This window comes from Halichoeres trimaculatus, unplaced genomic scaffold, assembly GCF_033239565.1.
Source record: "Halichoeres trimaculatus isolate MK-OKI-2021-1 unplaced genomic scaffold, fHalTri1.1 fHalTri1_scaffold_23, whole genome shotgun sequence".
NCBI lineage: Eukaryota > Metazoa > Chordata > Actinopteri > Labriformes > Labridae > Halichoeres > Halichoeres trimaculatus.
This window is the reverse complement of record NW_027437201.1, coordinates 9549938-9566571: the sequence shown is the minus strand read 5'-3', so window position 1 is coordinate 9566571 and position 16634 is coordinate 9549938. Positions and strand designations below refer to the sequence as shown.

General features: G+C 43.0%; 1 protein-coding gene across 1 annotated transcript; it reads right to left on the bottom strand.

The window, feature by feature from the left end:
* Window positions 1-96: 96 nt before the first annotated feature.
* LOC141785263 (synaptopodin 2-like protein) lies at window positions 97-14653 on the bottom strand. The gene is made up of 5 exons (XM_074663456.1): window positions 14552-14653; window positions 9448-9599; window positions 9101-9367; window positions 8629-9017; window positions 97-3093 (listed from the first exon to the last, which is right to left on the bottom strand). The coding sequence occupies exons 1-5, from the start codon at window positions 14651-14653 to the stop codon at window positions 317-319; spliced, it is 3687 nt and encodes a 1228-aa protein (XP_074519557.1). The 3' UTR covers window positions 97-316.
* Window positions 14654-16634: the final 1981 nt, after the last annotated feature.

Sequence of the window (16634 nt, the reverse complement as noted above, 5' to 3'; positions counted from 1 at the left end):
ACATTTTATATCCGTTTCCTTCAACGTATCCTTTCTAGCTGTCATTCAGCACATTTTTTTAAACTTTTCTTTGGTACTTTTCTACAATTCCTTTGCAGTGTTCCCTTAAAATATTACAGATTTTATCAGATAACAGAGTCAGCAACATCAAACAGAAGTGTTGAAATGTGCTACATAGGTGAGTGATCCAAACAAGTCATGTGATAAAAACAAAGCAGCAGCCCTGCTCAAAGACAAAACTAAACTAAAAACGCATAGAAAACATTCTTCAATGTTCCCACGGAGCCATGGTTTTAAAAAGTTCAGAGACTAAAGTTCAGTGTGCAGTGGATCCAGGGCGCCAGACACAAGGCTGCAGACCCAGGTTGGAAGTGCTGAACCTGGGCCTTGGGACCCTGGACAGCAGAGTGCTGTTGGAGGCAGACTGAGAGGAACCAGTAGGGCTCATGGGACTGAGATCTGGGGCACTTTTAAACTGCCTGGTGGCCTGTGCACTGTTGGAGGGCTGAAGGTGGGAGAAAGTAGGAATCTGGGGTGGATTTGGGGCAGGAGTTGATGAAAAGGAGGGAAGCTGTGGGAGTGGAGCTGCAGGAGCAGGAGGAGGTGGAGGGGACATAGGGGAGTTGGCCCACTGAGGTTGGGAAGGTTGGGATTGAGTTTGGAAGGGTTGGGGTTGAGGTGGGTAAAGTTGGGGCTGAGGTTGAGGTTGAGGTTGGAAGGGTTGGTAGGGGGCTTGCGGTGGAGGAGATGTGACATCAGAGCGCCACAGAGGCTCTCCAAGTGTTGTAGCTGACCGAGGAACAATAACTTTGAGGGCTGGCCCTGTGCTTGTTGGCGGCGGTGTGGAGAAGCGCTTTACCTCATACACCCGTGCTGTCTTCTGAGGCCCATTCGTACTTCCTTGCTGCTGCCGATAATTGGGGGAATCCTGGGGAACTCCGCCCCCATAGCTGAACAGAGAGGAGTTGAGCTGGTATGGTTGGTGGTTCATGATGTCGACAGATTTGGCACCTTTCTTTGCTTTTGACCCAGCTTTCCCAGACTTTGCCACATCTACCTTCTTTTGGGCTTTCAGAGGACAAGAGGGAGAGAGTAGGGGGTTGTAGCTGATTGGTGGAGGAGCACGGATGTTGGATGAGTATTTCCAAGTAGCGGGAAGAGAAGGTGTGGGTGAAGACTCTCTTGTCTGAGCTGGGGAGTAAGGTGCTGCTGCAACAGAAGGGGCTCGCTCTACAACATACCGTTCCATCCTGTTCTGTCTGCGGGCAAACAGCTGACCCCCTTTACCTCCAAGCTGTGGCACCTGAGGAGGTGCCTGAGGTTTTGGAGCTACAGGAGGTGGTCTTGGTCCCTTTTGAGCTTGCAAAAAGTTGCAAGCCTCCGCTCCAAGCCTCAGCCAGTCCTCTTCAGGCCCTGATTCATGTCCAGTCTCTCCGCATGTTGCAGCTCCAGATTCAACACCTTGGGTTCTCGTAAATCGGTCATCCATGTTCTGGACCATTGACATTAAGTCAGGGTTTGGAGAAACATCTTTGTTCTGGACTGCACAGAACATTGGCTTCTTATTACTTCGACGTCGGGCATCATGCAGGATACCAGTGCGAGCGGCGGGGACTGAAATGCGCTGCTCTCGTGTCCCCAGTAAATCAGCCACAGGAGCTTGTGGGGGTGGTGCAGCTGCCATGGCAGCATAGGGACCAGAAGTCATTGCACCTGTTGTGTTGATGTAGGGGTGCACTGATGGAGCTGTATCAGGATGGGTAGGAGCAGGAGGAGATGGGATTGGCTGGGTTTGGAAGGAAGCATGAGACAGATCAGGGGGTTGTGGTGGAGAGATAGATGAGGCAGCAATGTAGGACGGGGGAGGGGGATAAGAAGGAGACGGATGAGAGGGATGGGGCATAGAAGGTTGATGGGAGAAGGGTTGAGCAGGTGTTGGATAGACTGGGGTGCTTTGAGCTGAAGGAGAGAAGGGGGTGGAGTGGGAAGCGTACACCGCTGGCTGAGGAGAAAATGGTGGTGGATTTGTTGCAGGCTGGGAAAACGGTGCAGAAGACAAAGAGGAAGGAGGAGATGTCACAGACGGAGTAGTGTTGCCATTGATGCTTCTTGGAGGGATGTTAAGGGAGGTGCTTGACACCGCTCTCCTCGGATCTGGCACTGATGGTTGGCGAGAGGGCTGGATAGTCATCATGGAGACAGCAGACACAGGTTTTGCAGCCATGGTCAGGGCTGTTGGTTTAGGTTGTGGAGGGCGGAACATCACGGAGGTTACAGTCGGACGGGAAGGAGTAGAGCCTGGAGCGAAGGGGCGTGCAGTCCTGTTCAGAACACCTGAAGCAGGACTGAAGTTGGCATTCAGGTTCGGATCTGAGTCAGCCATTGGGCTGGCACTAAGAGTTGGTGTAGGATTGGGGTTGACATGTTGCCCACTCTGGCTTGGAAAGTGCATCTGAGCAGGGGGACTCAGAACAACACTAGCCCGACTAACAGCTACAGACCCCCCATTGGTCAGAGCAACAGCTGGTGGAGACATTGGTGAAGACTGGTTACTGATTGGCTGCTTTGTGATGCCGCTCTCCAGTACTGAGCCCTGCAAAGCCAAGCTCCCGAATCCAGATACCTCCAACCCTGGGCTTTGATTGACTGGGTTTATAAGTCCTGGAGTCTGATAGGCTGAGATATCCAACCCCAAGCCAGGATTGGCTGTAGGTGTTGTCGGAGTAGTTGGTGTGGTTGATGGGCAGGCAGAGCTCCTCCTGTCCAGCAGGTCTAGATAACCAGAATCCCAGGTTGGGTCGAAAGATGCAGAGAATCCTTCTTCATCAACTTCTGAGCCACTTAGGATTGAACTTCCTCCTTCTTCCTCTGTCTCCCCACCTGTCTCTCCCTCTGTATCCCCTCCTTTGTCTCCCTCAGCTTTGCCAAAGCAGGTCAGCGTGTATTTCTTTGCCCTTTGCCGGCGTTTCTTGAACATAAGCACCCCTTTTGAGTTGGGGTTGGGAGCATCAGTCAGCAAAGAGGCGATGGAGCGGCATTTGGTACGAGCTTCTTTCACCTGTTTCTCCACCACGCTCTCTCCACGCTGCAACTCTGCAAGACAAAAAGACAAGACAGGGATACAGACGTGAATGTGTTGAAGGAGAGGACACAAGAGAGACCTGGTATCATCATCAGAGACAACAGCAGGACGGCCAACAACACAATGGCGATATGTATAAGCGCTGACAAACGTTTGTGTTGTGGATTAACAGTAAAGAATTTCTGCTTTAGAGTCGACTCACTTTCTCCTGGAAGGTTAGAGCACAGTTCATCTCCTTTCTGAGCCTGTGTGTGTACACATACGCAAGCTAGCACATGCACACGGGGACCTCGGCTAAGTCCAAGGCTATTTAAGTCTTTTTAGTGTCCTGGCTCACCTCAGATGAATATCATAACTACATAACTATAGAGTGATGCAGCCTCTGCTCATGCGGTACACATCCATGGTCTATATATAAAGTATCCTTCATACATTAACTTACCAAGAAAGAAAATCACATCATCAAGCTTCATATTTTGGCATCAAAGTTCAGATATTTACAACGTAAGCTTGACACTGCCCCTCCACAAGATCTGATAACAAAGGGTCTGCCACTGACACAGTAGAGCTGTGTTTTTGCAGCGTGGCGCAGTGAGCTACATGCTAGCACATCCTGCTTTTGGACTGTAAACAACAATAGGCAGAACAACATTTAGCAAGAAACCAGAACTTTTTGAGTTTGCAGTATAGGTCCTTATTTTAACCTGGGAAGTTTAGTTTTGATGAACTTTGTGATTTTCAGAGATTGGCAGCTCTGTTTAAAAATACTAGCTCTGGCAGTATTCTTATCTGATTAGCAAAGTAAAATAACAACTGTAAGAAAAGAGCACAAGAGATGCTAAACTCTTTATAGCTGTGAGTGTCTGCCTTAACCCGACCAACCATCCTCAGGGATTGATGACATTTGCTGGTAAATTACATTTTGGTTAGCGGAAGGGGTTTGAAGTCAGTCTCACAGCTTCACCTGTAAATACCTTTCCCCACCTGCAAAATATGTCAGTTCCCAATGAAGAGGTATTCTGGCCTCATATCTGGCGTGGTATCTAGTTGATATTAATTCAGTGGGTTTGGAATGTTTGCATGCTAATGTTTGCTCACCAGCGCTAAAAAAAAGTATGAGACCTCTGGTTGGTGAAAATGTCTTTAGATTTGAAGTATTTGGTAATGAACTGATGCTAAACACAAAGTTGTGTGGGGTAGACATCACACTTTCTGCCTGTTTTCTGTGTGATGGTGGTTTATTGGTTTTCCAGTTCAATAAGGCTAAATGTTGTGAAAGGCTAAGACGTCACACTGTCTGACTAAGAGTGAAAAAACTTCAAGGACTACTCAAAAAGTGCAACAAATAGGTCTGGCGTATCTCCTTACGACAATCTTTCAAAGAAGGCTGACGAGAATGGCTCAAGACTTCCAAACAAATGATATGAGCTGGCTTCCCTGGAAAATCTTTGCTAGCCTTCACCTTTTTAAGTCTTCCTGTGTATTACCTCAAAGCTTTAGAGGCAACCCACTTTTATTGACGAACGTGAGCATAATTATTGGTCATAGGAAGAAAAGTCAAGAGATCACATCAGCTTGCATGTCTTTGAAAAATTTGTTTATGTCAACTTCATGGACAACAACGTTCCCAAGACTTCACAGTTTTCCAGCTTTGTACTCCTGACCTAGTAAGCAACAAAGCCTAAAAACATAGAACAAGTAAAACAGAATGGACTCATTTCTTAATTACTGTGTCTGCCCTACGAAGCTATTCAAACTCAGGATCTTCGATCATGGCGATCAAGTCGTCCGCAACAACAGTAATCTTTCCCTGAGGCGACAAAGTTAAACTGAAATAAAAATCAAGTAACCCACTCAAAGACAAAACAACACTCCATTTAAAGCAGATGAGAACACCCCTGTTGGCAATTTAAGCACTTCTATTAAACAGACTTCTCAGCTCTTACCTGCGTACACCGTTTGTGGGATTGTACGTCCACCTACATCAGATCCTGAAGGAGATGTGAGGTCCCTCATCTCACAACTGTGAGTGTGTTTGTGTCCTTAAACTCCCTCAGACCCTCCCACACACACCCTGTCCACTTCTGCTCTGAATGGTTACTGTTTGGTCTCTGTCTTCCAGCTCGTCCCTCAGAGCACACCCATGTAAAGACCTTTGTCTGCGTCCAGCAACTCGAAGCAACACATGATGTCAACTCACTATTCCTGTCTGTGTGACGGCCATCAAACACCTGTCTGCTCTCTGTTTCACACACACACACACACACACACACACACACACACACACACACACACACACACACACACACACACAAGGACGGAAGAGCCCTCACCGGGAGATATTTAGACGACAGTGTTATTGAGTTTGTGTGTGTGTGTGTGTGTGTGTGTGTGTGTGTGTGTGTGTGTGTGTGTGTGTGTGTGTGTGTGTGTGTGTGTGTGTGTTTGTGTGTGTGTGTGTGTGAATTCATAAAGCCAATTATAGATTAAAGGAAAGCCTGATCATAACTCATCACTGATGTGATGTTCTCTGCTGACAACTAACACCTCACATCCACTACACACATACATACACACACACACACACACACACACACGCGCGCACGCATACACACACAAAAAGGCACAAACAGACACATATGCCCGCCACATCTCTACAGCAACAAAGCTAACAATCCCACATCCAAAGTCAAAGGTTATGCCTGTTGTGTGAGTTTGTGTATGTGTGTGTATGTGTGTGTATGTAACATGAGAAAGGGCAGCTCCCTGAATGCCCCAGTCGACATTGGTCCTATGGCAAAGCTGTCCCGTCAGTGGTTCTAAGTACCAAAGGACAGATGTCTCATTAGTGACTCCCAGCTCACTCAGAGCATAACTATCTCACTAGATCAGCTGTGACCATTGTTACCTCAAAGAACCAATGAGAGAAGGTTGATGGAACCAAATGATCTCAAAAGGGAAGGTGAGTATTGAGAAAGTATTCTTTTTGTGACCTCTAAATTGAATAAAGAAGATCAAACCCTGAAAGTTTTTCTGTAAAAATCAGTGTGCTCAGAAATCCTTGTGCCATCATCACAGGCCATGTCCACACGTAGGGTATTTAGGAAAACGCTTATATTTTTATATGTTTACGCCTGTCGTCCACACAAAACCGCAGTTTTATGTCACCACAAACAATGCTTTCTTAAAACTCCGGCCAAAGTGAAGATTTTGGAAAACCAGTAAATGAAGTTTTCAGTTCTTAAAGGTCACAGATGAATTCTGGTTGGCTGACACAGGTTTTACGTCTGGAAAATACTGCCCATTATGGGTTTGGCATGCCTCAAGCCGCACTCCCTTGCTGATTTACCCGCTGCGTGTGGACAGGGCCTCAGACTGATGAAATCAAACCTCACCTGCCCCTCAGGTGTCTATTGATACCAAATGAATAAAAAAGATCAAACCCTGAAAGTTAGGGAGGAGTTGCAGTGTTACCTTCTGCGTAAACATCAGCAAACTCTGCTTTTGATCAAGGAAAATGTTCTCCATTAGGGGGCAGTATGAGAAAACTATGTTGGGATTTTTTTATGGCAGGATCAGGATCTGGATTAAAACCGGTTTGTTATCAATTTTTGAACTTTGACCTCAAAAACATTTTTTAGCCTCAAATATTTCTGATCCTGACTTCTGAATTTTTCTGCTCCATTTCATAACTTTAACCCTAATGTTAAACATAGAAAGTTTGTTAGACTCTACAATGAGCAATAAACAATACAGTTTAATCATAGGCTATATCAAATATATGTAGTCTTAAGGAAGTCACCCGTCTGTTCCTGAGACATTGAAATGAAGCCATTCGAAGGACGCAGCTGTATTGGATATGACGTAAGCTTCCTGTCTATCAGCTATACAGTCCCTGTCAGTCATGAGAACTGAGCTGTGACTCTGATTGGACAATCAGATGGTTCTGTTATCTTTTTAAACACTGAGTTAGAAAAAAAAAATCACCACCTATAAAGTGTGTGCCAATGGCGAAATTATTGTTTCAAACCCAAGTCGTTTTTTAAACCAGACTGTAAATAGGCTTTTATGTGCTGCAAAGGTTTGTTTTCTTTAACTTGGTGTTTACATGGTTTCCGGTCTTTCTGCAGCCAGCCTCATGCGGATTCTCGATGAACAGCAACTTTTCACACTCTCTCATCGGCTTCATTTTTCTAAACCAGATGTTGCTCCTTGAAGTTTAATGCCAGCAAGCATAGCTATGTAAACATTATACAACAGTACATTGCACCTTTACCTGTGGAGCAGAAAACAGCCAACTCCAGCGTTGTCCTTCAGACCAAAACTTTTCAATGATGAGTCCCAGCTTGAAAACTTGACACCGATGATTACTCTCCTTTTAGTCGTTGTCTGTCACGGTTTCACTTCATTTCTTCCTGATCTTTTTGGCCCAAAATGTGATGGATTTACACTCATGTTCGTGATTCTCCATCATAAAATACTCTCAATACTGATTCTCTCGTGGAAAACAACAAAAATACACCCTCTCTTCTTCTTCTTCAACAACAACAAAAACAGAAACAACAATCGCTGTCTTTTTCTTCCACTGTTAAAAGAACAATCCCCCTTTCTTCCTCTCTGCCTGAATTCCAGGTAGATTTCAGGGCTCATACTAGAAACTACTTTTATCCTCTCTCTGTCCCCCAGAATCTACCGTAGACAAACACGGCTGTTTGTTATTTCTGCCTCTGTGAACGGGTAATCTGTGGTATTAAATATAAAAAGCTTTTTTCTAACTTTATAAAAAGGGGAAAAAATGAAGAGGATTATTTTCACTTATATTAAGATACTTCACATACGCATTGTGTCTTGTTTCCCCCTTCTGCTCAGCTAAATGTTAGCAACTTCTGCACGTTTAAAACCCCACATTAAAGATCCACGCAAACCAATTCAACCACACACTCATTCACTGCATATTCAGCTGTGCGGCCTACGGCTTGAATTCATGCTGAGACTGTCAATCAGAAGCTTCGATGCCTATAAATACAGAGCGTGAGGCAAATGCTCAGAATACTGACAGCAGAGACAGAAGAGGAGGAGGAGGAGGTGGAATATCTCTGTGGGTATCTGGTATATGTCACCCCTTCACCAGCAGCCTGGAAATGTAACCGGATGCTTCAGTTACAGGAAAGCACCACTAGAGGGCAGTCTTGTTGCTGATTCATGCTCAAACACTTCCCCACAAACTGCAGCAGTTGACTTTGGGGACACTGAGCGAGTCTTTGGAATTTAAATGGAAATGAAAAACTCTGCAGTAAAGACTGAAATAGTTGCATCACTATAAGAAATTAGAGAACTTTGATTCCTGTTTCTCAATAGAAGCTGATGAACTGTCCTCAAACTTTACTTTTAAGTTCAGATCCAACTATCAGACTATAGAAGGGCTGCAAAGCCAGACTTCTTTAAAGGTTTAGTGAAACAACAAGCTCTGAGTGAACTCTGGCTTTAGTTTCAGGAGCTGTTTTCTTTCTTTTAGAGTCTGCTGTCTTGTATGAAGATGTACTCACTGGCTTGTCGGGCTTTATCCATATATGTAGTGGAGAGCTCGTCACTCAGAGGGGTCATCTGTGGTCCCACCATGGGCACCAGCTGTTTACTGGAGCCCAGCATCAGAGCCTCCTTAGCCCTCTCAGGAGACACAAGTGGCGGGCAGGTCATCCCGATGAAGCCCCCAGTCTCCTGGAAGCCGCTGTCCCCCTCTCCCTCTGCCTCTGTTAGCCCCTGGTCAGGAGTGGGTGTGAGTGAGTGAGGGGTCAGAGTGTGTGGAGTGTGAGCCGGAGTGGTCCAGTCAGTCTGGGGGGGCTGGTAGATAAGCTCTCTGCGAGGGACTCCGAGGAGAGTTTGACCATCCCACTGGCTCTGCAGGGAGAGCCCGGCATCTGTGGCGCTCTCGTAGCTGAGAGGAAACAGATATGTGTGGATTACTTCTGTGGAAAAACTTCAGATGGCTGTGAATAAAAAGAAGTCTTCATCCTTTACCCGCTCATCTCTGACGTCTCCTCCTCTTCCTGGTTGTCATATCGCGCAGGTGACCGTGCATGAGGAGGTGTGCGGCGTTGGCGGCGGTGTGAGTGCGACTGTGTGTCTGCGTCACTGTCTGTCTCCCCATAGTAAGCCTCGCTGTCAGGAGGGGAAGTGATGCCGCTGGGGATCCCTGTGGGGGAGAGGATGGAGGATCTGTTGGAGGTGGGAGACAGGACCCTCGTGGAGGAGCGAGATGATGTCGAGTGGAAACCAGGAGGGGCTCTGGAAACACAGAGTTTCACAAAAACATGAACTCAAAGATCAAAGAGTGTGATGTAGAATGTGTGAATCTATCCTCTGACCTTTTGACCCTCAGGTTGAGCGTGGCGCTCTGTGTATCTATGAGGCTCATGGCCTGGGCATGACTGAGATCAGCACATAAATGATCTCCAATGGAAACCAGCTCGTCGTGCTCCTTTAGTCCAGCTCTGCACGCTTTGCTGCGCCTGCGCACCTGCAGACAGGAAAGGTTAGAAAGAAATTAATACAGCTAAAGCTGAAGCAGAGTCCATATTTAGCATCCACTATCACCTGATTTGTCTCCAGGTTATAGGTGAGGAGAGGGAGGTTTGCCTTTGAAAAAGTAGTCAGTCATTATTGAATAAAATAGATAAATATCCGTTTCGGACACAAAATTTTGAAGACCATTGTTTAGTTAATCATTTTGGCGCCTACCCTGTGACAAGGGTTTCAGGCATTACATTATTTTTTTTAACAGAAATGATCAGTATACTCGCTGATGGTCTTATTTGCTTTTTGTTGTTGTTGTTGCAAAGAAGCATCACATTTGATTTCAGTTTGAATCACAGATTTTTTTTTAAAAAGCACCTCGCAGGAGCTTTAAGGTCTGCTTTAATTGTTAAATTTTATGTCTATTTTAGTTCTTGCATCTATTAATTTATTTATTTGATTGGGATCCAGTCATCAAGTTTAAAACTTAATTGTTGATCCAATATGAATATTTTTTGGTTGTATTTATCAACCCTATGGAACACAGCTAACACTGGCTTCATTATTTGCGTATTAAGTTTGAACTGGCTGTAGATTTGAAACCAAATAATATGAATCAATCTTTCTTTATGCATATAAATTTGGGGTGTTACACTTTTTATATTCTGTTTCAAACTTAACGTGCTGTTTTCATCCACTAAACTGTTTGTAGAAATATAGTATGAAGTATAAACAGCTAAAATATTATGATCCAAACCACCGCTGTTCACCTCGCTTTTACACGTCATCATGATTTTTTTTAATTTACATTTTTGAGGGATAGAGCCATGATAGTTCTGTATTCAGAAGATCTTGTGCAACACACACCATACACATACAAACACAAATATATATATATATATATATATATATATATATATATATATATATATATATATATATATATATATACATATATATATATATATATATATATATATATATATATATATATATATATATATATATATATATATAATTTGTTGCACATTTTTGGCATTTATTAGTTTATCCAGTCATAAGTCTGTAAATTTTATTGAAATCTTTTTTAAGTTATTTTTTTGGCTTTTCATGCCTTAACTGGAGGCTGCAGGCTGCCAGGGCCACCCACTCGAGGGCAAACCTCATTGGGCGTGACCTAAACCACTGGGCCATCTACGCCCAGCATTTTATTAATGTTTGGAATATAAGTGTTGTAGTGATGCACAGCAAAAGTTTTATGCAAAAAAAAAAAAAAGACATCACAGCATTTAAAAATGTAAAGATATGCTCTAGCAGACTCAGTTTGGTGGGTCTCAAAGGGCTAAACCATTCTTAAATCTTATAAAAATAATAACTAAAAGTAAAAAGATTAATGACATAAAGAGTGCCAAAATGTCTAAATCAGCAGCTTAAGGTCTTGATCTATATTAGCCGGGTTAAGGAGTATAGCTCTGTTTAGCAGCAGTCCAGCCTCTAATGTTAGCCATCCGGCTCCCTGTATGAGAATAACCCATGAGGTCATGCAGCTGTTGCTGGAGGTCGCTCAGAGATGATGCCATAGAACCTTTCAGGAGGTATGTCCATCAGGGAGGAGGGGACTTTATCTGAAAGATGGGTGGTATTCCTGCAAACCAGATTACTGTTTCCTCTAAAAGAAGACATGGACTCACACAGACACACACATACACATCTTATCAGCAAACTATGTTAAGAGGAAGGGAAAGTGTTCCTACACCTACTCGGACTCTAAAGTAGACACAGTTTTTGTTTTTATCAGTAGCTCTTGACCCAATAATCTACATGTGGTGGCTCATAAACACGTGCAGGAAGGATCTATCCTCACTGTACTGTCAAACACATGGCATTGTACACACACATATGTACAGCACGCATGAAGGAGGTCTGAACAGCTGCATCACTGGTCTGGACATGGGGGGGATTCCTGCCATTCACCATTTGCTCCCCTCAAACCCAAAATAAAACCACGCTGAAAAAAAGCGGCCACATTCCCAGACGACAAAGAAAGGCCGGCGCAACTGTGATCAGAAATGTAAAAAAATATGTCTTACGGTTCTCTGAAATACGTCAACGTGGGACAGAAACCTGTGCAAGTGTGTGTGGTTGTGTGTTTCTTTGTGTGACAACAGGCCTTCTTTTTCCATGCCCTGCTTCCAGCTCCTCTTAAATGAGCTATTCTGATCCTACAGTTTGTGCTCCCATCCTAACAGGGCTTATCTGAGGTATGCCCAACAACACACACACACACAGGCACACATACATACACACACACACACACACACACACACACACACAAACAACAGGTCACCAACACCTCCAACAACAAGAGGAAGCACACACTGATCAAACTCTGAATTAAGGTGACCTTATCGACTTTAAAACCCCGGATGAAGAGATGCCTTTGGGTGCCAGAATCGCTCCACCACCCCACTTTTATCAGAGGTTATGACAGCTTCTGAGTGACCGGCCAACTCTGTACCGTCAGCGTGAGGGAGGTCGCGTTCCTCACCTCCAGAATAGATTTTCTTATTAGAGAGAACATTCTGGACTGTCAACAAATTTAAACACGGACACAAAAAAAGCCTCACGGAGAAACCAAACTTAAGAGATTAGAATATTTCTGGAATGAAGCAGATTATTTTGTCTTAAGATAAATGAGATGATGACAGATCTGAAACAAGTTCATTTGGCATCATCTGTGTGTTCTCACAATGGATGCACCTAATTGTGCCCTTCTCTGGTTTAGTAGTGTAGTCTTCATATTGTAGCAAACATTTATCTTATACTTTGTTATTTAATGTCAGCATGCAGTTATGAAACTTAAGACAACAATTTTTTGAAGCGTACCAAAGCAGTGAATCATGCTGAAGTGCAGCACTCTTGTAGCCACACTGGCCAAACGAACTGGATTTTAGGGTTGAAGTGTGCTTATTAAGATGTGTTCTGGTTTTCAATTTTACCAAACAGGTTTCAAATTGTCACTTATGTTATTACTAGACACACTCCACATTTAAAAAACTCTTTTGAATCTTATATTATAATTGTAAAATTGTTAGTGCTGTTCATAGACTGTATATAGAGTGGACAGCGTGGCGACGCCACTTATCATTGTACGGTTTTGAAGCCAAAATACACCTGTCACAGGCGCAGCCATTGTAGCAGTTTGCAGCCAGAGTCTGCGCAGTAGAGACGATGAGGGATTCTGGGAGAATCTGAGTGGAGCTGGGTGACAAAAATAATAATAATCATTTTTTCTTTTGAGAGTCTTGTCACTCCCTGACTCCATCTCCCGACATATTTTACAACCCACAAAAAAACACAAGAACAGCATCTGTCAACCATTGTTGAATGTAAAACGTAAACCTTGTTTTTAACCTTGTATAACTAGTGAAAACGAAACTTTTCAGAAAAATGAGGACTTGAATACAAGACAGCCAAATGATATCTTCAAATATCTTCAAATCACCACAACAATCGGGCGTGAGAAACATTTCAACGAGGTGTATTCATTTTTTAAAGTTTGACCACAGCACATCGGAAATGGCTGGAAAGCTGGATTTTTTAACCTATACTGCAGCCAGCCACCAGGGGTAACAGTTTTTGTGGAGACCTCACTTCAAGCCGAGCAAGCGGACGTCCATTATTTGTACAGTCTATGGTGCTGTTACTCTCCTTCTTTTAATAATGACTTTTTGAAGTTCCTGTGACAACCCTCCTGTTTACCGCCCCCCTGTGGACAAAGTGATACTTTTCATCGTTTTAACGATTTTGTTCTGTTTCTGTGTGTTTCCTAAAGAAAAATATCTATTCCTTCAACTTTTAACTGGAATATTAAAGTAGAATATTTGCTGTAAGAACATTTTTTTTTTTTAAAAGCCATTTTTTCATCTGGTATGATGCCTTCCACCCCTTGGATCTATTTTTAGTCCTTCAAAATTATGCTGCAGACAGTCAGTCTTATTGCTGATGCTCTTGTTTACTTTTGTGGGTCATAAATAGGTATTACTGATCATTTCAGTCAGTTATATAACAGGCTAAAAACTCCTCACAGGAGCTTCAAGCCCATTTTAGGCACCACATGGATAAATTAGCTAATTGGATCATCAGGAAAATATTTGCTAATCAACGATTTAAAATATCCCTACATGAGGACATACAACTTTAGAATTCTGCATCCTATTTTAATGATGGCCCATCAGGTCCTCCTTAAAGATAAAACTGTCTTTTGATTTATCTTTTCTCTACAGATATCTTCTTTGTAGTGACAAAACAACACACTATGATTCAAGTTGTTACTATTCTGGCATTAACGTCTAACTTTTATTTGTGGGAAGCTCTTTTTTTTAGTTTTTTGATATTTCTTCATCTTCTCAGAACTGTAGTGCAGATATGGAAAACATTAAATCAGGTAGAAACTGCGCAGAAGCATTAGAAAAATTAAAGTTGTGTTATTTTTGGCAACAGCTTCTCAGACATCCTGTATATTCTGCAAAACAAGAAAACTTGAAATTCTAACAAAAAGAGTATTTTAGGTTAAGTTATCACAAAATCATTGCATGTGACAACAGCTGTGACAGGTGTTTTTCAAGTTATCGAACAGTGCTAAGAGTACATACAAGGCCTGTGGAATTCAGCTTTCAATGATTCTGATTTAATGATTCAGTGATTCAGATTTTTCCTCGGCTGTAGAGTTTCAAACTAACTCTCAGGTTACAAACACAGCAAACCTGAAGACTGACCACTGAAGCCTCAGATGGACCGCAGTTTACAGCTGCAGGCTCTATTAAACCCATCTGCTCATGTTACCACCTTGGCAGTAACTCACCACAAACACTCTCTCTCACGCGCACAAGCACATGTGCACACGCAACACACACACACACACACACACACACGCATGCAAAGGATCCACTTTACCTTGGCCACCTGTAGAGGTTTTTGCTGCTCTACTCCTCCCTGCAGTCTGAAGCCCCATGGACCTCCACCTGACAGAGAGACCACAATCTCCTCTGCTACCATCCCTGCTTCCTGCTCACAGCCTGTGGCGTGTGTGTATAAGAGAGAGTTTCTCAGCCTCTCCTCAGCTCCTCACCCTGCGAGAATCAATGAGTGAGCCTTCAGTCTCCCGCTCCTCTCTGTGACCACGACAAATCTCTCCACCCATGAGGAGACAGGGGGAGGCTGGCTTTCATCTGCTCACACTGGAATGCTGTGTCGGAGGGTGAGAAGGGGCATGAGTGTGTGTCCCTGTGTGTGTGTGTGTGTTCATTCCCCCCAGTATTCAACACTTGCCATGTCACTCTCGAGCACTCTGTTCAGGAGGGGATGCTTGCTGATATACTCGCCCAAAATAACCACAACAACCACTCCTTCTTTGACCTCCAGCCCAGCCGGCCTGGACAGCAGCCACGGCCCACGGATCTGTCTTCATCCACCACAGAGACCCCATCTCACACCACAGACAGGGGGCTCAGGAGGATATATTTTAGGGATTTCAGCTGGTTTACCATCTGACTGGTTCAACAGCTTCATAGCTGGGCTCGAGGAATGTTCCCATGATCTCCTCACACAGGTCACAACATTGGTCCAGACTTTGGGGGGCAGGTTCATTGTTGGAGAGCCACTCTGCCAAGCTGGCAGGAGATTAATGTGCTCCATATCAACTGTGACACCTCTGATCCTGCAGAGAAATGACAGAGGATAACATTCACACGGATGACTTGGCCAAACACACAATGAAACTCACACCAGATGTGTGGTGTTCTCTATCTGCCCTGAATTACAAGAGAACTGGGCCAAAATTTACCTCACAGAAAGTACAAAATAAACATAAAAACAAGCATGACTCATTTCGGAGAGAAAGAAATCACTCTCAGCCAGGGGTGCAGTATGGATGGGTCCAACGGTCCTACGCTCACCACTTTTCAACAGGCCCATCCTAAACTTTTCTTTGAAATATTTTTATTTTTCATTATTATGATTTTGTAAATCGGTAAACATAAAATTGTTTTATGTTGTCACTTCACACTTGTAATTGTTGGGTGCCCTGTCTTTGTGAAATGAGCGGAGTTTGGCAATCCTTTTAGCCTGTAGGGAAAAAAAACCAAAAGGAGTGGTGAAACGTCCAGCCTTAAGCAAGGTTATAATAGTTTTGGATTTGTCAATATAGTTTAGTTTTAGTTAGTTTTGACATTTTATTTTCCATTACAGTTTAGTTTTAATTAGTTTTAGAGCGGGCATTCTAGTTTTTATTTAGTTTTGATTTTTGCAACAAGGCTTAGTTTTAGTTTAGTTTAGTTTTAGTTTTAGTTTCAGTTTAGTTTTAGTTTTTTCATACCTTATTAACCAGGTGCAGGATTCAAAAAGGTCAGAGTAAATATTTTGTCATACTGTTTATTTTCAAGTCCAACATAGTGCTCACTGCTCAGTGAATGCTCATACCGAAATGTTGGCTGCTGCCTTAAACACATGAAAATAATATAAACTTAGTATAAAAAATACAAGCATCAATTATATAAAATAATGTTGACATAGATTACATAAAAATAATATTAACATAAATTATTTTTTTTAAAAAACAATATAATATGAGCTTCAATAAATAAAAACTTGGACTCTGTAACAATAAAGGCAGACTCAAATACAATAAAAACTTGGACTCTGTAACAGTTAAACTATTACAGATGCTCTAATTCATTGCTCCACTACGTTTCGTCGCAGCACGTTGCACAGCCAGTCTGTGCAGTAAACAAGCTTGTTCCAGTACGTCGCTGTGATGGTGCTGTACGGCACTGACAACTGCTGAAAACTGTCTAAAATTGGTTGGGAAAATTTGTCAGATTAATTTAAATCCTAAAGGCTATTAATATTGTCAAAAACTATAACTAAGGGAATTTTGTCTATCATTTTAGTTAGTTTCAGTTAGTTTTGTGAACACAAGATGCAGTTTTAGTTTACTTATCGTTTTTGTTTTCTTTTCTAGTTTTTATTAGTTTGAGTT